A 22,176-nucleotide genomic window follows, 5' to 3' on the forward strand; every position below is an offset into this window, starting at 1 on the left:
CTGGGTACCCTGCCACACTTTCCTTTCCTAACCAGCATTTGTACTGTTATACTTATTTCAGGTAAAATCAAAATTAATGTAAAAGACTGTGTCTGAAAACTCCCAAATTCTTTTTGGCGGGGGGGGGGTACCAGGGATCGAACTTGGGACCTTATACTTGCCAGGCAGGTGGTAGAACCATTTAGCTAAATCCCCGGCCCCTCTAAATTTTTTAAAGATAAAAACTGAAGTGGTTATGCTTTATCATTCTCATTTATGTTTCATAACAAAACCGTAAATCTGTATTCAACAGATGTAAGACGTCAAATTCTAAATTATTACCATTACGCCATCGATTGAGTTCATTTTCAAGCCACTGAATGGTGTTCCGCAGGGTCTTATTTTTTTCTTTCTCTTTTTCATACTTCTTTTTCCACTGCTCTGCAGTTAATTCTACATTGACACAAACTGTATTCTTAATTGTTTTGGCTCTAAGAGGTAATTGGAAGGGAAAAAAAGGTGGTCTAGTTATCATCGAGTTCTCACACTGAATACTGTAATGTATAATGTGTATTCACCAACCAACTAAATTTGATTTGCAAACCAACTAAACAAGTCAGCCACTTAAATCTGTGGTAAAAAAACAAAACAAAACAAAAACCCATTGGAGAAAACAACAACAACAAAACCTGAGGAGATATATTTTCTCAGTTCAGTCAGCCATTTAAAATCTGTGGTAAAAAACAAAACAAAACAAAAACCCATTGGAGAAAACAACAACAACAAAAACAAAACCTGAGGAGATATATTTTCTCAGTTCACATGCAAGGATGAACTAAGAAAAGAGATGGTCAAAGTCAGGGTCTTCACTACAGATTTTCCTAATCATCTGACATAGATTACTAAACTTGTCACATCTGTCAACTGGCTTATTCTTATTTTCATTAGCAGTGAATTAAGTTTCTTACAAAAATTTAACAACTGAAACCTAAGTGGCCTAAAATATGGACCTAACTTGTATAATTTTGTGTCTCTCAATTCAAAATAAGTGTTCAGTGCACTAAAACATGAACTAATTTGAAGAGTTAACAAAAACACAAATGTAGTAAGTATTGTAATTCTAAAAAACAAACCTTTGACCAAACAGGAGTGTAGATTTTGTTTCAGACTCATTATATGATGATGGAGAGCAGCAAATGACAATAGTGGTCCTACAGTTACCACCCAACGAGTCCTGAAGAATTCTTGTCATTTTGCTATCGCGATATGGAACGTATGTCTACACATAAAAACAGAAAACACATTACTCAATGGGTTTCTATATCAGAAAGTATAATTGTAAAGTTATTTAGTTTAGCTGCTTGTATTAAGATGTCAACTAGAATACACACACTAATGACTAACTCTGATTCAAAGACTGAATCCTTTGCTCATCTGACACTACATGCATCTCTATTTAAATAAATCCCTGGAAAATAACAGAGAAATAAAGATATGATACTCACACTACTCTCAGCCAAAGCAGAAATAACATTTCCGAGAGCAGAAAGTGACTTGTTGATGTTCTTAGCTTCATCCAGCACAGCACCTTCAGCCCCAGTTTTACTAACCTATAGATAAGATTCCAAAAAAAAAAAGAGACAGAATTAGTTTCAGGTGATTTTCTAAGAAATTTGTAGAGGTCATCACTAACCAGCAGGCAGAGGGGAACATGAACAGCTTCATGATGTTACTGGTCAAGCATTCACTCTAAGATACTAATATTCCTTGAGTATGACTCAATATACTAAGAACTTGGTCAAGCAATTACTTGAATTAAGAATATAATTAAAAGGCTGGGGATTGGCTCAGTGGTTCTGCCACCTGCCGTGCAAGCACAAGGGCCCACGTTCAATCCTCAGTACCCAAAAAAAGAATATGATTAAAGAAATATCAAATTTTATATTTAGTTCTTGCTCTTGAAAATATACAACCTCCATGATATTTGCTGTTATTAATTGGTTAATCCTTTTGCCACACTGAAAAAGAGGAAGTTTGCTAAAGAGTAATGTTGATATTAAAAAAGACTGAGTTTTAATACACTAGCAAGCTTGCTTTTAAAAAAATATACAATGTTTACCTATGTTACAGATAAGTTAGAATAATATAAAAGTGTTGGACAAAAAAATGATTTCTCAGAATGGTTGCATCATGAAAGATGTGTGTAAGACTTCTGAGTCTATAGAAGAGCCCAGTATGGTGGCACAAGCCTGTAGTAGTCTCAGCACTCGGGAGGCTGAGAAAGGAGGCTCGTCACGAGTCCAAGGTCAGCCTGAACTACATAGTGAGACTCTGTGTTAAAAAGAACAACCCCCCCAAACCAAACCAAACAAACAAACAAACAAAAAAAAAAACACTTGAGTAGAAGAAAATAAGGGACATCATTTTAACTATAAGAAAGTAAATTAGGAGAACAGTCAAAATGGTCATTCGTATTTAAACTTCTATTTTAATACAAACTAGAACTATATTATATTGGGACTATCACAATGAAATAAAAATAAGTACAACTGACAATATCCACAGGATCATCCGAGTGTGGAAAATATTCAAGAAAAAGACTGCATTTGTACAGAACATGTATAGACCTTTTTCTTGTCATTCATCCCACAACAAGAAAATAGAAGATTTATTTAAATAGCCTTCATGTTGTGCCAGGATTTAAGTACATAATCTGGAGACGATTTAAAATACTTAGCACATGCATAGGTTATACACAAATACTACGGCTCTCTACGTAAAGGACTTGTGCAACATGGATTAGTATTCACTGTGAGGAGAAGTGATGGTGGCAGTGGGGTGAGTAATCTTGCATGGATACTCAACAGCAACTGCACAACCAAACCAGAAAACTAAGGTAGCTATTAGTTTTAATCACTAGTATGTATTAGGAAAGGACACCTTTGATAATTTATGACATGCTGAACAAGTTCTTAAAACATACAACTTAAGTCAAAGACAGCACCTACTGGTTGAACAAAATGGTCAATGACAGTGACATGGAACAGTTAAATCAATTTATATAATCATAAAGCATTGGTATCAAGTTATAATTCTCAGATCACCAAAACAAAATCTCCCAGTTTTCAAGATACAACAACAAATACTCCCTAAGTCTGAATTCAAGGAGAGGTTTAAAAGCACTAAGCATTTATCAGAATATATACTTACCTTTTCACTACCAGCTAAATCAACCAGATACAGTTTTCCACTCAGCTTTTGTTCCGTTTGTGTATTTTCTTGTTTTACATTAATAAGAAATATACTGTGACTCCTAGAGCTATGTTCATTCATATCTGCAATGAAATTAATACGAACAACTATAAGCATGGGTTTTCCTCACAATTTCGCCAAAACAGTATTTTGTAGAAGTCTTATGATGAGTCAAACAGATAAGGATATCTAGTTATTCTCATGTTCTCAAGGACATAAGATTGATATATACCCTAACTAATGTTAATAAATATACTACTTACTTGTAACTGCTACATGTCTATTGGATTTTCCTTCATCTATGGTATCCATAACTTCATCTGGACTACATACAAAACGTTCTGTGCACCCCTGTAAATATAATTATCTTTAAAAGTTTGTAAATAGCCTTTTAAAAATTACAAGGCTTTGCAAACAATCATTCTGTTATTTTATGTGTACCTTTACATAGGGAACTCGGTTTTTGTCTTCATGAACTGAAAGGTTGGTCTTTGAAACTGAAAAAGAGAAATAAATAGTACTAGCAACTTTTTCAAAACACTGGCTGTAAAATAATACAACTGATAGGTTTCCCCTAGCAGCTGAATAATAGTCAACTTTTAAAAGATACAAAAACACTGTTACTAAAGACCGACCTTGTAGATGTAGATTTAAATCGAAACCGAAGAGCAATATAGAATTTTAGGTCCTATTTTATAAATAAGAATGTCAACATATAATGTTCTGTCACTCACTGGTTTGCCCCAAGACAACATATCTGAGAGAACATGGACTAAGGTTCTCAAAATCCCTAATGTTCTAATGCTCTGATTATTGCTTAGAAGAAGTAGCCATAAATACACCCTTTAACAAGTTACTCTATGTATTAAAACATTCTCAAACTGTTAGGGGAAAACAAGTAAAGCCACGGGCATGGATGGGTATAGACTACCTGAATAGGACTCCAATAGGGCTACATCAAATTCAAAGGTTTCTATACAGCAAAGGGAAAAGTCAACAGAGAAAATCTTTGCCAGCTACTCTTCCAACAAAGGATCAATTACTAGAATGTATAAAGAATTTAAAAAATTAATACCAAAAATAAAAAATTAAATGGTAAATGAACTGAACATTTCATTTCAAAAGAAATACAAATGTCTAGTAAATATATGAAAAAAATGTTCTACATCTTTAGCCATTAAGGAAATAAATGTAAATCAAAACTATATTCTTACAACAGTAAGAGTGGCTTTCAGGGGGAAAAAAAAAAAATGCTAGTGAGGATACAGAGAAAAAGGAGCTCTTCTACACTGCTGGTGGGAATATAAACCAGTACAACCACAATGGAAATCTGTATGAAATTTCCTCAAAAAGCTAGTGCAGATATCATTTGATGCAGCTATAGTACTCTTCAGAGTATTTCAAAAGAAAGAATATTCTACAGCAATACCTGCATTCCCAGTTATTGTGACACAATCATAATAGCTAAGCTGGGGAAATGGGCTAGATGCCTAATGTGCTATGTGGTATATATACACAGTAGAATATTATATAGCCATAAAGAACAAAATTATACCATTTCAGGAAAATGGGTGGAATTAGAGACCACTATGTTAAGCAGAATAAGCCAGACTTAAAGCTAAATATGGCATGTTTTCTCTTATTCAAGAAATATAAGGGGAAAAAAGTCGACAGGAAAGTAGAAGGTAAACTATGAGAGTAGGGGATGGGGAAAGGAGAGGGACAAGGACAATGAATGGTGAAAAGCAAACAATTTTATACGCAGATAGCAATACAATAAAATAAAACCCATTATTTTGTATTACTAAATATACACTAACAAAATAAAGGTATTCAACCAAAACTTCAAAAGATTTAAATTTAAATGCTCAATTCCTACCATTTGTTAATTTCACACCTATTACACAAACACAAAAAAGGTCTCACATCTAATACTAAAAAAAAGCAACAGACACTGTCTTCAAAAGATCAAAGACTGTCAGACGTGGTGACGCAGGCCTGCAGTCCCATCACTTGGAGGCTGAGGTGGGTTCTAGGCCAGCCTGGGATATATAGTGAGACCCTGTGACTCAAAACACAAAACAAAAAATTCAAAGAGCAAGATTTAACTTACCATCTAATAGGTCCCTTATCTTATCCAGATATATTTCAAAATATGAAACCTAAAGAACACAAAAGGAAAAAAGATCAAGTCATTCAATTATAAAACAGTTTACTCACTTACTCATTAAATATTTAACGAAGCTCATATACCATTTGATCCAGCTATAGTAATCTTCAGAATATTCTTAAAAGAATCAAAGACAGTATTCAGTACAGCAATGCCTGCACACCTATGGTTACTGTGAAACAGTGACAGGTACTGACTGGAACAGTGATGATGAACCTTTTGCTGTGGCATAAGTGCCATAGGTTCACCCCCACCGGTCTAGACTGAGGAAAGAACCACAGATACATTATTATGAGAGTAGGGGATGGGGAAAGGAGAGGGACAAGGACAAGGAATGGTGAAAAGCAAACAATTTTATACGCAGATAGCAATACAATAAAATAAAACCCATTATTCTGTATTACTAAATATACACTAACAAAATAAAGGTACTCAACTAAAACTTCAAAAGATTTAAATTTAAATGCTCAATTCCTACCATTTGTTAATTTCACACCTATTACACAAACACAAAAAAGGTCTCACATCTAATACTAAAAAAAAGCAACAGACACTGTCTTCAAAAGATCAAAGACTGTCAGACGTGGTGACGCAGGCCTGCAGTCCCATCACTTGGAGGCTGAGGTGGGTTCTAGGCCAGCCTGGGATATATAGTGAGACCCTGTGACTCGAAAAACAAAACAAAAAATTCAAAGAGCAAGATTTAACTTACCATCTAATAGGTCCCTTATCTTATCCAGATATATTTCAAAATATGAAACCTAAAGAACACAAAAGGAAAAAAGATCACGTCATTCAATTATAAAATAGTTTACTCACTTACTCATTAAATATTTAACGAAGCTCATATACCCTTTGATCCAGCTATAGTAATCTTCAGAATATTCTTAAAAGAATCAAAGACAGTATTCAGTATAGCGATGCCTGCATACCTATGGTTACTGTGAAACAGTGACAGGTACTGACTGGAACAGTGATGATGAACCTTTTGCTATGGCATAAGTGCCATAGGTTCACCCCCACTGGTCTAGACTGAGGAAAGAACCACAGATACATTAGGCATAGCTCACATTTTAATGGAAACACACAAACTAGCTAAACTGTTTAAATTAATAAGGTTAAAGACAATTTCCATTTCATATCTTCCCCTAAAATAAGACTAGTTAATAGTAATAGAGGAGTTTTGGGTCAGGGATGTAGCTTAGTGGTGCCACCGCCTGCCTGGCAAGCACAAGGTCCTAAGTACCAAAACAAAACAAAATGTAATAGGAGTTCTGCACTAAAACAAACAAACAAACAACAAAAAACAAAACCTTTCAGAGAAGGCAGCTAAGGACAGACTTCAATATGCTAAGTCCCTGACTTAACCAACATTTGAACTGCAAGCTTTCAGATATGTGAACAAATCAGGGAAGCAGGGCGTGTAAGACTTTGTCGGACCTACGAATGAATCCAACTTAATAAATGTTTTCCCAGAATGGAACTCATTCAGAAAAGCCAGGGATTTTACTATAACTTATTAAACGTTGTCTAGTGGCAGAACAACAGTGAAGGTCACTAACCTTAAAGATCTCTCGATTGCCATCTGTCCATTAAGTAATTTTTTAAAAATTATTTTAAGAAAAGCAAACAGCATTACTGTACTTTAGGAAAAAAATTATTATTATAAAGTGTAAAATAAAACACAGAATCTTTTCCCACAGAATTTACCTTAATATGAAATTCTAAATTTTCATCCATGGAGTAAATATAATTAAAAATATCTTGCACAATTCTTGGGATAATTCCCATGCCTTCCGGATCATGAAGCTTACCCTATACAGAAAAAACAAAGATAAGACTTCTTGTATCCTAAAACATGAATTAAAAATGAAAACTTTCAATCTGTAACTGACAACCAGTAGAGGACAGGAACTGTAATTCTCAGTGTATTTATCTTTACAAATACCAAACAAACAAAAAACCTCAATTCAGCTATTATTCCTTAACAATGTACATCAACTACATGATTTACCAATGTATCTTAGTTCTTTACTTGTTTACTAGATTTATATTAATCTTGGCTTGTAAAATGAACATATCTAAAAAGCTTTCAGTTTCTTTCTACGTAAATGTGCATTGTTCCTTCTACTTCTAATTAAATCCATGCAAATGCTTGAAATGTTTTCATTCTCTATTTCTTTATACAAATGAGCAAGAGACATTTCACCAAAACATGTTTACAACGTACTTTATAGAGAACAGTTAGATAAATGATAAAAGCCCTGTAGCTGTGGCAGATCACAGGCTGTTTTCTGGAAGCAAAGTCAGAACAGGCCACATCTATTATTAATAGTGGCACTTAAAATTGTGGCAACACTTATCAGAGAAGTATAGTAGGTATTTCAGGGGAGGAGGGACCTAGGAATGGAGGAAAAAATTAATCACCTTGAATAGAACATACAACACATTAGAATCCAAATTTTCCTGTGACGAAAACACTACTTCTAAAATGTTCATTACTTTGTGGTTATGTTAACCTATTAGACAAAGTCATATAGCTTCAAATACAGGTTATCCCATTACTGATCAAACTCAGTAACTAATCAGGTTCCTACAACCATGTTACTTGTATAACACACACACACACACACACAAGAAAGCGCAAATACAGGTGCTTAAGCACCACATCGTCTCTAATACTGACAGTCTTGTCTACACTCCAACTACATCGAACGACAGATTATAAATGTTACCTCCATCGTGTGTGTCTTCCCAGAGGATGTCTGTCCATATGCAAATATTGTTCCATTGTATCCTTCAAGTACATCTATGAGAAAATAAGAGGAATATTTTCTTTAAACAAGATTCATAAGTTACTTAAGAATGTTCAAGGAAAATGTCAAGTTTAACCTCAGTAAGGTATAAATAATTCTAAAATAAAGTTCACAAACACAACCCTTTTCCTGGCCCATGAATTCTGAATTACACATATTAAAATATTTGTGGGGCCAGGGATTCAGCTCAGCGGTTCTGCCACCTGCTTTGCAAGCAGAAGGTCCCAAGCTCAATCCCTGGTACCAAAAAAAAAATTTTTTTTTTGGTGCGAAGGATGGTGAGATTCAGATGTTCTCTATAAAATATAAAAGTCCATCAAAGTAAAAGATGAGGACAGAAATGATTTATAAAGACTTTAAAGGATATAAATAATACACTTAATAGTAATTGCTTAGTGATGATCCATCTAAGCAATTACTTCCCAAGGCCAATTTTTAAAAATGTAAATTCCATTGCTTATACCAAGCATTTATTAATGTATATCTTAAATGTCATTACATATGAATTCCAAAGCTTTACAAGTGACCTAAAAGAAAATATTTTCTACATTGAAATATAAATTAGCTTTTAGTAGCAGCACTACTTGGTAGTTAAAATAATGACTTCTTATCCCCACAAAGCATAATACAGTCCTCCCTCAAAATCAGAATGTTCCTGGGAAATTGCAAAAAATATCTCTTCTAGCTCTTGGTGTAACCTAAGATTCGCTGTAAGACTTGCGTATCCTCCTTTATTATGTCAAAGGAAGTATAAGAATGTGCATGAAAAAGAAGATAAACTACTGGTTTTCTGCCTGTTTTTTTTTTTAATATATCAAGAATGGTATTATGAAATAGTAGCCGTTGGTAACAGCAGAGGTTTAACAGCAGAAAGTAGTGAGTCAATCCTTACTAAGATTGGTTATTTTAAAAAGGAAGCACGAAGGGCTGGGGATTTAGCTCAATGGTGCCGGTGCCTGCCATGCAAGCGCAAGGTCCTCAGTTTGATCCCGGGTACCAGAAAAAGAGAAGAAAAAGAAAAAAATCTCAACATATCCAACTAGATAATAAATTTCCTACAAGAAATGTTTATTAATGAGAAAAAGTAGACATCATCACTTAACTACTTCCCTAGGAAGACTTTTAAGAGACTACAAATTTAGCACTTTCCTCCAAAATCTTTTCTTAAGGGAAGCAAAATCATTTCAAGAATCACAGATACAATAGATGGGATTGCAAAACCTTTGCCAGCAATTCTGAAGAAATCATCTGGAAAAAATTACTAGCCCTATTCCAATTCACTTCCTTTATATAAAACCATTCTCAACAGATCTATGCCATTTTCTGCTTAAGATATTTTAATCAATCACATAAAATCTAAGCATACAATTCAAAATTTTGTTGGATCTTTAAGAGATCCTATCACACAGTATTACCCAATTACCTCGCCATTACAATAGTAAGTTTTTTGTTGGTGAATCACTTGTACTAGGTGAAACTATATAGCACTGCGAGGCCATTAAGTACATCCATGTAACATGTGAAACTGGGCGTAGTGGTGCACACCTGTAATCCCAGCACTCGGGAGGCTGAGAGGCAGGAGGATCACTGTGAGTTCAAGACCAGCCTGCCTCGGCTCCACAGTGAGTTCCAGGGCAGTCTGAACTACATAGTGAGACCCTGTCTCCAAAAAAACAAAATAACAACAAAAAAAAGAAAACATCAAGCAGAACTTTAAATTTTACATGATTAAAAAGATTATGGAGGGCCGGGGATTTAGCTCAGCATTTCTGCTGCCTGCCTTACAAGCCCAAGGACCTGAGTTCGATCCCCAGAAAAAAAAAAAAAAAAAAAGATTATGGAATATGCAACACTGCAAATTTTAGTGAGCATCTACTATACAAGTTCTAAGAGCTCTGCTTTGGATATAGGAGATACTACTAATAAAGTGGTTTCTAGAGAGCCATGTATCACCGAAGTAATAGCATTTTATCAATTAGAAACAAAGCCATCCATCTCCATATACAAAGATTGGTTCCAGGAACCTCGACAACTATCAGAACCCACAGATACTTAGGCATGTTACACAAAATTGGAGTTTTTACAAATAACTTTTATCTATGTACATCCTCCCATAAATCTTTAGATTTGTAATGTCTTTCACAGTGCAGGTGCTATATAAATAACTCATGTATTGTTTAGGGAATAATGAGAAGAAAAAGCACGTACGTGTTTAGTGTGCATACAACCTTTCTTCAGTTTTTGTCTTGTTTTTGCAGTACTGGGAAATGAACCCAGGGCCTTCACACTTAACTGCATCCTTAACCCCCCATCCTGCCCACTTCATAAAACTGAGATGGGTATCAATGAATTTCTAAATTGCCAAGGGTGAGCCGTTCTTATAATCTTCCTGCCTTAGCCCCCCTAAGAGCTGGGATTACAAGTCTGCACCACCATGCAGGCTTCTTCGAGTATTTCTGATGTGAGACTAGATGCAGAATCTGTGGATATGAAGAACCAACAGTAATCACTTGCTCCGTTTTCAAAGTTATTCCTAACTTTGTTTTCTACAGCGATGTCATGCCACATATTTTATTATAAAAATTTAACATCTCTATTACTTTAATGTTTGTATTAATCATGTATCTACCCATCCTTCTATCTACCTTTCTTTAGAAATGCATTTCAGAGTAAACTGCAGACATCAGTACACTTCAGCACACTTGTACCTAAATGCTTCAGCACACATGTATCACTAACTAGAGCTTGGTATTTTACATTTTTTTCCTTTTAGGTAAAACCTACAAAGAAATGCAGATATCTTAACTATGTATCATCTCAAACATCCAAACAATACTTGTTTGAAAACCTTAGACAATACACATCTGTAAAGATAAGATGAGGTATTCTGACCTAGCTCTTTTTTACTTTCTTCTGCTCCATCCCCCATCCTTCCCCTCCTCACACTGCTGTTTTTGTTGGCAATGTGGTCAAATCTAACAGTTTCACATGGTTCAACCTCAAGTCATACCACAAAGGCATGCTATTCCCACACATGCAATTCACGCTTTTCACATGGGCATGGCGCCTAAGGCCAGGTCTCCTCACTGCTCAGAAGACCCTTTGCTTCTCCTTCCTGCTCTTTCTGTACCGTTTAAGACTACAGGTTTGACTCCTTCTTCTAACCTAACTCCACAATGTGCCCTAAATAAATACGGGCAAGGAAACAGTTCATCCTGTGTTCTTATAGTACTGTATCTCCATTTCATCACAGTTCTACCTGAGTGTTGAACTGTTCATTTCTTCATAGCCTGTGAAGTCCTGGGGGTCAGGACTGCGTTTAACTGCTAAGACAACACCATTTGGTAAGAATTTAAATGCCTGAATGAACATTATCATCATCATCATCACTAACATCTTTCTATACTGCTAAGACAACACCATTTGGTAAGAATTTAAATGCCTGAATGAACATTATCATCATCATCACTAACATCTTTCTCAAGCTTCCTTCCTCTTTTAAAATATACTTTTGTTCTTTTGAGAAAGAGTCAGACAACAATGGATCAGTATTACTTCTCTAGTGAAATATGTCACCACCTTCTAAGGCACTTAATCTCTCTGAATTTTAGCTTCGTCAGCAAAACATCTGTTTACCTGTGAGAATTAGACGTCAACATGTAAGATTATTGTTGCTGTGATCTAAGCTTACAATATGCCAGGCTGTAACCATCTTCCATGTATTAATATAATAAATCCTCACAAAACCCTATTAAGTCAAGTAAATATATGGCATCCTACATGGAGAAAAACCAAAAAGGTGAATACAGTGGCAGACAGTTCAGGTCAGGACTTCACAGTGGGAAACTAGGAAATCTATGAGGGCCTGACATATAACAGACATTAAAGAAGTGACAACTACCTCTCCCCCCTTTTGTGGTAGTACTAGGGACTGATGCCAGGGCCTTCTCACTGAGCTACATCCTCTGCCATATAGTTAACTGGCTTCCTGTTCTACACTTCTCTAGGCACCCATCACCTACTCCCATATCATCTCTCTCTAGATCTGTGTATTGATTGATAACTAAAATAGTAAGAGTTTCTGGGTGAAAACAAAAGAAGTCACAGCCAATTTATATTGTCCTGATATAAATTACAAACCTGGCAGATAAAAGGAAAAAAGAGACGGTGAAAGAAACCTTTTCTTCTATACCTGGCTGGTCTTAACTTCATACAGTTGAAATATTTTAGATATAAGTTTCTCCCAGATACAATGACAGCAGATTTAATAGCTAACATTTGCTGCATGCTTAAAACTTCACAATTCTCCCTATTTGCTGAGGAAAAAATGGAGACTTAGTTAAGGTATCTTCATCAAAAGTCACACAGGTAGAAAGTGACAGCCTAGACTTCAATCTAGGCAGATTTCGAATCCTATACTCCTTCTTTGGAGATAAGTTTCACTATGTAGTCTAGACTGACCTGAAACTCACCATATATCATGATGTCTAGCTTTAAGTCTATATTCTTAATTATACTGCAAAGAAGGGAACTATGTCCTACACTCAGGTCTAAACAGCAAGGCAGGAACAACCTGGTAAAGTAGAAGGTACTAAAATTTTAAGAAAAGAAGGGAATTTCAAGAAATAAATGGTATCATCTCAGAAATATAAACAGTAGTGTCAGGCATGGTTGACACATGACTGTACTTCTAGCACTCAGACTGCTGGGCAGAGGATTCAGCAGTGGTTCAAGGTTAGCCTGGGCTGGGCTATAGAGAGTGAGCTCAAGGCCAGCCTGAACTATGTAACACAACACACACGTGTAAAAGCAGCAGTAAAACAGAACAAAAGTATTAACAGGTACCCTAGCTATCCAGAAAAACAGATTTCAAAGAGTTCTGAGAAAGGAGGCATGAGCTATTAAGACTATTAAGTAAGGATTTCAAGAGATAAAAATCACCAGAATAGTATGAGAAAGGTATACACCCAGGATGTTTTAAAAAGCAAAATAAAATAAAACTAAGGCCCTAAAAAAGAGCTTTGAAAGCCATATTCAGATGAAAAATACTGAATGAATAAACTTGCACTGCTTAAGAAAGATGGTAGATTATTAACTGACAAAACTATTTTTATTTTATTACCATCTTCCATAAACATGTTCCTCAAAAGAGAAAAGAATAAAACACTGTTGAGAGAGACTTTCAGGCTGGTATGAGTAGGGTAACAGCAAAAAGCAGGCCTGAAATAAGTCCAAGCCTTTAGTTATAAAGAAAATTACATGCCAGGATTAAAAATCTCCCAGCTACACTAGATAATTAAAAACATTTTTTTTTGAAACATAGTCTTGCTATGTAGCTCAGGCTGGTCTTGAACTCATGTTGATCCACCTGCCTCAGCCTCCTGAGTGCTGGGATTATAGGCATGCATTACCATGCCTGGTTATTTGCAAATGATTATACTCATTTTCAAAACTGGAAAAATAAAATTATGCAACTACAGACAAACATACCAAAATTTCACCAAAGAAAATATATTTTTATTTCCTCTTTGACTAGGGACATTCATCTGGTATTTTTGGAAAACACCAGAATTGTGCACCATGATTTCATAAGAGGATCCAAGTTTTTCATCATTATTTTATGGGTATGCTCACAAACTAAGAACCAGACGACTGTATAAGAGGCTCTGAAACAGACTAAAGTCCCAGTGAACTTTAATTAACTGCCAACATCTTATTCCATTTTTAGAAGGCTACAGGGAGGGGAAGGGGGCTTACGAGGAGATGGGGAGTGGGAAAAGAAGAGACAAGGAGGTATTGTGTACAGGTACAAATTCCCTATGATAAGTGTTACTATTATGGCTATCTAAAATGTACCAATAAATGTTCTGGTATTAAAAAAAAAAAAAGGAAGACCAATGATCAGGACCCATTAAGCATTTTATTATAAATGACTCAACACCATTATAGACTTATCAAACATGCTCACAGCTAGTAATAGATCCCTAGTAAAACCACAAAACTAAAATGACAATAGAATCTACAAGGCTCACACCCAATGTGAGAGTATAAAGAGGTTTAAACTGCCTGTTAGTTTATGAATCAATTACTCACTTAAAAATCTAATGTAATTTTTAACTGCACTGATGACAAAAGTATGCCACAATCAGAGAAAATAACTATGCTCTGTAAAGATCCATTTGGAAAACTATTTGACACTATTTTTTGTTGCAGTCTGTTATAGAATCTCAACCCCTCTCATTTTATGACATCAACATAAAGCTCACTGTCTCTCACCATGCATTTCTGTTGTAATTCTTGATGGTTTAAAAGTCCATGTAGTAGACATCCTCACAAAAACACTCTAGCCTCTCAGATTCTTGACCTAAGTTTTTCTACAATGGTATCCGTTTACAGATGTCAACTCTGTGAGGAGATTCTGATATTTTCATTACTAACTACCCTGCCTCCAAAATTTCAAATTTAAATATTCACCTTCTATTACTCTTTTCAGTGCTGATTCCAATGAACCTTTACCCTCGCTGAGATGTATAAACCACTATCTATCTTTTTTTCGTTGCCCTTCGGCCTCTGTCATGTCCTTGTTTCTGAAACTTCCCACCTTAGGTTCCACAGCTTGCCATTATAATCACTCCCTTGACAATATCCTCAATTCCCTTGCCAGGCCAAACTCAAAATAGATAAATTTAACTCTCTGGCAGCTAACTAAAAGCTGACCCTTAATGTTGCTTGGCAATACTGTCACTGCCCCAATTTGTCCATTTCATACCTTTTCCTAGAAACTCTTCCTCTTCTTCACTCTTTGTGGTGATTCTGATTCTTGTATTAAGACAATATGAAATTAACATTTAAAAGTGTTCACATTTTCCCTCTATCACACTTACTTCTATCCATAAACTCTATTTTCTATTCTGTTACCAGGATGAATTATCTGTGCTCCTACTTACCTCCTAGCCCATTCACTTTTATATGGAATCTCAAAAGCCCTTTAATCTGATAAATGCCATAAAAAAAGATTTTTGCTTCAACCTAAGAAAAACTTTTAAGACACCCAAACAGCCAAAAAATGGATTATAATAAGAAGTAGCTACTTAACTGTAAGATTTGCCTTTGATAAAAAGAAATCTGTATCATAACTGGAAAATAATTCCAGATAGTCACTTAGCACTCTCTCAGGACTAGATTTCTATGGTTTTAGAAAACACAAAATTAAAAAACAGCCTAATGTTAGTTAATGATAACTAGACCATACATTACTTTTCTCACCCTTGGCAACCCCTTTTAAATTCCTCAAAGGTTTCTCTGTTGATTCCAAGATAAATCTTTTGGGAAGAAAGAACAATGGGGTGGAAGAATTCTAGGCTGCCATTTTTTACTACTTTTCATAAACTGGTCTAGCTATTTTATTTTCATTCTTATACTGTTCTATTCATAGAATTTCTACTTTGGAAACTTTCCTAGGAATATGCAACAGAAATGCATCTTTAAAGAATAAGCCTGTACTTCGATCCCTCGTACCAAAAAAAACAAAAACAAGAATAAGACTATACTTTGTAAAAAGGGAAGGGTGGAGGGGGTAACAGGAGGATAGGGGAATGGGGAAAAAATAAGAACTGAGATACATCATGTAAAGAAAGGTACAAGATCCCAATGATGAATGTAACTGTACTGTATACCTAAATGTACCAATAAACTTAATGGAAAAAAAAAAGAATAAGCCTGTGACCTAATTCCAATCAGCACTCTTCTTTGGGTACTGTATATAATCAGGCATAATATTTGAGCAATACAGTATGTTAAGAACTGCATTTGATGATTTTATTAACTAAACTTTGTTTTGCAATTAATTTAAATCAGGCATTCAATGTTAAGTATGAAATGTTACCAACTAAATTTTATTTATTTCTGGGACAGTAAGTAAACTAAGTTCAGCAGTTAAATATATTTACCTTTAACAATCTTCTTTGCACAGTCATTGTATACTTGCTCTTGAGATGTGCTTGACTGGAATACCCGATCAAATGCATAGGGCTTGGACTGAAAAAAACAATAACAGAAGTGATCCAATTAACAAACTAAAAGTGAATGGTTATTTCTAAACTCCTTAAAATATGCTATCACAGATATACCTTTAAAAGAATATACCAAGCATGCATCATTTCGTATCATTTTATCTTTTGGAAGGGAAGGACTCATGAACAAATCCTTTAGACTAAACTCCACAAAAATAAAAATACTTGCTTTAGTCTCTGTGGTATCTCCATGATCTATTACAGTAATTATATGTATCATTACTGTGGTTCCCACTAAGACATTGCTGAGTGAATTTTTAAAAACAGAGTGCCTACTCTAGTATGGAGACTGTTGTTTGTTGTTGTACTGGGGATCGAACTCAGGTCCTTGTACTTGCAAGGCAGGTGATAGAACACTGAGCCTGGCTTGGACTGAAAAAAACAATAACAGAAGTGATCCAATTAACAAACTAAAAGTGAATGGTTATTTCTAAACTTCTTAAAATATGCTATCACAGATATACCTTTAAAAGAATATACCAAGCATGCATCATTTCGCATCATTTTATCTTTTGGAAGGGAAGGACTCATGAACAAATCCATTAGACTAAACTCCACAAAAATAAAAATACTTGAAAAAAACAATAACAGAAGTGATCCAATTAACAAACTAAAAGTGAATGGTTATTTCTAAACTTCTTAAAATATGCTATCACAGATATACCTTTAAAAGAATATACCAAGCATGCATCATTTCGCATCATTTTATCTTTTGGAAGGGAAGGACTCATGAACAAATCCATTAGACTAAACTCCACAAAAATAAAAATACTTGCTTTAGTCTCTGTGGTATTTCCATGATCTATTACAGTAATTATATGTATCATTACTGTGGTTCCCACTAAGACATTGCTGAGCGAATTTTTAAAAACAGAGTGCCTACTCTAGTATGGAGACTGTTGTTTGTTGTACTGGGGATTGAACTCGGGTCCTTGTACTTGCAAGGCAGGTGATAGAACACTGAGCGAAATCCCCAGCCCGGAGACTCCGTTTTCAATACTAATATTATTGTGTAGACAAGGGAACACTTTGACAGAAACAAAATTAATTAATGATAAATTAAAGTTCAGGCCTGTTTTCAGTATTACATCCAGCCTTTCAGTTTACTACAACAGCTGTTTAACACACAAGAATGATGACCAAGACAGATTCACTCCTGCTTTAGTGGAACTTAAGTTAACAGCAGGGCAGACATTAGCCAAAAAGTGTCTAGAATTCTGACTCATGCTACGACAATGCTGTGAGAAGATATAAAAGAACCTGCGTCTAGAGGAGAACATAAAGTGTCAGGAAAATACTCTTGTAAAAAGGGATGTTTAAGAAATGTTTAAAATCTGGGTGTGATGGTGCATGCCTGTAATTCTAGCATTTGGGAGGCTGAGGCAGGAGGCTCATTAGGAGTTCAAGGCCAGCCTGCACTACAAAGTGAGACCATATCTCAAAAAAGCCAAAAAGAAATGTTTAAAAGCCAAAGAATTAGCAGTGCCTAATTCACTATCACTCTCTTCATACTAGTCATGAAGGAGTGGAGGTTAGTGTAGGAAAGGAGTTTAGGATTTAAGAACAGGATTTAAAAACCCCAAGGCAGAAAGGAGCTAATAGCATTCAAGAAACTGAAGATGTTAAATTTAAAATACAAGAACAAAATGCAAATGTTTAAAAAAGGAAAATAGTATCTTACTTTGAAAGTAGTGTGAGCTTTGTGAATATTCCTGAAAACATCTTGGCGACTCCCTAAACCAGTCTTGGACAACTACTGATATGGTCTAAGAAGCCAGAGGCATAGAATGAAAAAAAATCAGAATATGGTATCCATGTAATAACGTAACAACAAGGGAAAAACAGAACAGTGAGGTCAAGACAAAACTGATAAGTATCCAAAGGCAAAGGTCAGATTGTACTTGGTAAAAAACAAAAAACAAAAATAAAGTAAAGCAAAAAATTTGGTCATGAGTCTGAGAAAGATTTTTTTTTTTAAAGATGGAAACAAGTTTAAATGCTAATGATGAAAAACCTAATAATCTAGGAGAGTGAGCATCTAGAGATAAGAGAGAGCAGGCAGTTCTATACATTTGCATATCTGGCTGATAAGTAGTTTCTTCTAAAGGAAAGGAATCCGAGCTCCAAAACAAAACAAAAAAATCATGACACCCCACCCAAAAGCCCCTTATAATTATGCTTCCTAGATCTTAACTGAAAAAAAAAACAAAAAAGAAACACAGCTTTTTAAGAAACTCTCTTGTAACTTCCCAAAACTTGAATTAACGGTTAAAACAAAGGAAAGACTCCTTAAAGGGCCATCCAAAGCCATTCCCAATGAGACGCTAAGTACCCACATCAGGACAAGTATGATAATGCAAAATCAACAGCTAACAAGGACTGAATATAAAAGAGTTCGGGTCCTAGAAGTAGTAACAGTAACGTTTTTTAGCTATGTGAGAAAGATAACCCCTTATTTATTTGAACCATTATTATTTGTTTGATTTCCTCTGCAGCTAGAAGAATTCCTGACGGATGGACATACTGTAATAAGATGATTTCGTTTTGGCATGTATTTAAAATGTCATCAATATCCAATTAACCATGACATACACATAAGTATACTTTTTCTAAAATCCCACTGATGTATTAACATTCAAATTTACAGGTGTGATTAAAAAAATGACCATCTTATTTTACTGAATATACAAAATATTTATAGTATTCCAAAAACAAATGCATACAATCAAACACCATCCACAGATAAACCACACAAATAGTTTTTATATTAAAAAAAAGTAATTTCCTCTCATTTAACCAGCAAATCCTTATTCAGTAACTGTAAGATATTATGGATAAGTAATACAATTTTGGAAATAATATTTAACCAGTACAGGCTATAGAGTCCAAAGAGTAACAAAGAATAAGGCTGGATACAGCTGTGAATACTGAGCTCATGGAGCCAGCCTTGATCTGGTAAAGAAGAGATTGCAACTAGCTCAAATATACATTTATTAAAAGATGCATAAAAATGGTATGAAAGCAAAAATTAATGATTAATTCTATTCTTGCTTACATAATAGAAAACAGGTGAAAGTATTAAGACAAATCTTCCTCCAAAGTAAATTAAATAATAAAATCCTATTGAAACAAACATTTAAAGAACACGACCTACTAGGCTTTATGTCAATGCTCACGTCAATAACAAACAACACTCCTAAACCATTTACAAAGATACCACAACAGTAATGGGCAATAGTAAAGCCTGCCTCAAAAGAACTTAATCCAACTGTTTACTCTAGCACCATCTCACAGCAAACAGGCAAAACTACTACCACAACCTTACTAAAATAATGTGAATGGCAATGATTAAAAGGCAACACAAACATAAAGTTTGGGCTGAGTGATATTTTTTTGAGTTACATAATTATTAAATTAATGCTAAGTATTCATGTTAACAAGTAGTCATCTTAATTGCAAAACTAAATTTTTATTTTATGAAGTAAAGTAAATATTTTGATTAAGGATCTAGTTCCTAACTGCTCCTGGATTTCTGTAATGAAAATCAAGATTCTGTGAAATAGGGCCAGGGGATTTAGTTCAGTGGTGACACTGCCTGCCTTGAAAGTGCAAGGTCCTGAGTTTAATCCCCAGTTTGGGAAAAATAAATAAATTTAAAAAAGGATTCTGGGAAACAAAAATTTTAATGGTCTATAATTACGGTGCAATTTAATCTTTCAAAATAATTAAACAAAGGAAAACTAAACTTCTGAATATATTTTAAAAACTTGGTTCTTGAAATAAACATTATGCATCTTCAAAGGTACTAAGTTTTTACAAACTAAGTCACAAGATGCATTCATATCTGCCTTAGGCTTCAAGGGGACAAATCAAATAGGAATAAAGTTTATCTGCACTGCAATCATACCTTAGATTTCTTAAGTGAAAGTGATACTTTTTTGAGTCTGGACAGACCAGACTTGAACACCAAATTTGGTAACGAAGGGCACCCTTCTGAGGGATATGCTTTTGTCTAAAATTCTGAACAGTGATCTTTCCAGATCCCACAGGACTGTATCATATCAGATATTCCTTAGACACTGGTTCTGCACTAACATTCCAAAATTATAAAGGTATGTGATGATAGCTCCCTGTATTTTTACTTTTCACTCAAAATGAAGAAATGTTCAAACACCGAATCTCTGACTTGAAAGGGGAACTCATGTTTTACTTTAAGGTGAGGAAACGGGCAAGATAATCTAATTTTATTCTCCAATTTCACAGAACTGCAGCAGCTTCTTTTTGGTTCTGGTAGCTCTTCAGTACACCATGTAGGGAGCTAGATTAGCAAAGATACTTAATCAGAAAAATGAACACATTCTATTTATATGATGCGCAAGTGGACACAGAATCAATTTTCTTTTCTTTCAAAAGGCTTGTTAAAATCACCTCTTGTATGAGTAATAGGAAAGAAATTTAACAAAGTATTAAAACAACCTACAAGAAAATTAGAATCCTTAAAAATTTTCTCCACAAACACCGATTACGCTGATAATTCAGTAACATTATAAACTATGTTTTAAATTTTTATTTAACTAGATGACCACATACGTTCTTAAATTATGTTTTAAGACAACTTAGTTTTAAATGCTGCATTGCTGCAATTCTCTCCTAAACCATTTATTCTGTATCAGGTTAGAACCAGTAAAACAAATGAAATAAAGCAATAGATAATTTTTCCAGAGATTTTCTAATTTTGTCCTCACTGCCCTTATGAATTCCCAAACAACCTTTCAAAGTAAAATTCATTTAAAAAACTCGAAAGAAATATAAGACCCCAGCATGATTAATAAAACTACAATATTAGTTTCTGAAAAAAAATTAACATGTTCTCAAGAATTAAACACATCTTAAAGGCTGTGTCACTCAGTTTAATATATTTTTACTTATAGTTTTTGTAAAAATCAGACTAAAATACAAGTTTACCTAAAGGACAACTATTATTGATTCACCTATCCATTATTTTTAATATTATAAGCTAAATTTATTTCCATTACTAAAGAAATTTTAACAGCATTCATAGTAACTTTTTTCCAAAGGAAACAGTATGTCTCCTATAATTACTTCTTTGAGGTATTTTTTATTTTGTCTTATTTGCAGAATTTCAACAAAAGGAATCGTAATGACATTCACAGAGTTGTTTAAATATACAAAAAAAAAAAACCTGGAGAAATAAGACAATCTTACTACTATATAAACGAAACAGAAAAAGTCTTTTGTGTAAGCTGTTGCTAAAGCTGAATCATCACAAAAACTCTTAAGAAACAAATAGCCTCAAGTTTGACAACTAAACTAGTTGTTGCAAGCTTCCTCTGATTCCATGTACAACATACTCTCCCCTACAGGAAAAGGAAATCATTGTGCCTAACTTCACCTTGCTATGATGTCATTTATACCAAGAATTTCTCTGGAGGACTGGTTAACAAAGGACCGGCCTGACAGACTTCACACAGTAGCTGGCAGTTATTACTGATCTAATGATTTTCTGCCAAAGCCTATCAAGAAGATGAGGAGCTAACACATTCATTTTCTAGATGTGAACTCTGGAAACTGGTCACACTACCACTCAAGACAAGTCCCGCCTTGTATGTTAGTGCTTGCCATCATCAAAGCCCCCATCCCCTGTGACTTCTCTGCCCCATTTCCAAATTAAGCAGCCTCAATAATAAACTAAATATGATTTCATTAAACACAAGTTAACATACTAAAATTTTGTGCCCTGATAACAATGTAGAAAGTTGCATCATGCTGGGCGTGGTGCCGCACACCTGTAATCCCAGCACTCAGGAGACTGAAGCAGGAAGATCGCTGAGTTGGGAGATCAGCCTGGCTACAATAGCGAGTTCCA

General features: G+C 34.8%; 1 protein-coding gene across 2 annotated transcripts in view; it reads right to left on the reverse strand.

Annotated features, from left to right (window-relative positions):
- Kif5b (kinesin family member 5B) overlaps positions 1-22,176 on the reverse strand; it is a 52,427-nt gene that overhangs the window by 29,258 nt on the left and 993 nt on the right. For both annotated transcript variants that reach the window (XM_010621318.3, XM_010621319.1), the window contains exons 2-11: positions 16,167-16,254; positions 8,137-8,210; positions 7,112-7,216; positions 6,114-6,162; positions 3,673-3,728; positions 3,495-3,582; positions 3,190-3,314; positions 1,485-1,589; positions 1,113-1,258; positions 322-470 (exon numbers count right to left, since the gene is read on the reverse strand). In XM_010621318.3, the coding sequence (XP_010619620.1) occupies positions 322-470; positions 1,113-1,258; positions 1,485-1,589; positions 3,190-3,314; positions 3,495-3,582; positions 3,673-3,728; positions 6,114-6,162; positions 7,112-7,216; positions 8,137-8,210; positions 16,167-16,254 (985 nt within the window). The remainder of the gene's footprint in view (positions 1-321; positions 471-1,112; positions 1,259-1,484; positions 1,590-3,189; positions 3,315-3,494; positions 3,583-3,672; positions 3,729-6,113; positions 6,163-7,111; positions 7,217-8,136; positions 8,211-16,166; positions 16,255-22,176) is intronic.

The sequence above is a fragment of the Fukomys damarensis genome, unplaced genomic scaffold (assembly GCF_012274545.1).
Source record: "Fukomys damarensis isolate Sample0158 unplaced genomic scaffold, DMR_v1.0_HiC HiC_scaffold_19, whole genome shotgun sequence".
NCBI classification, from domain to species: domain Eukaryota; kingdom Metazoa; phylum Chordata; class Mammalia; order Rodentia; family Bathyergidae; genus Fukomys; species Fukomys damarensis.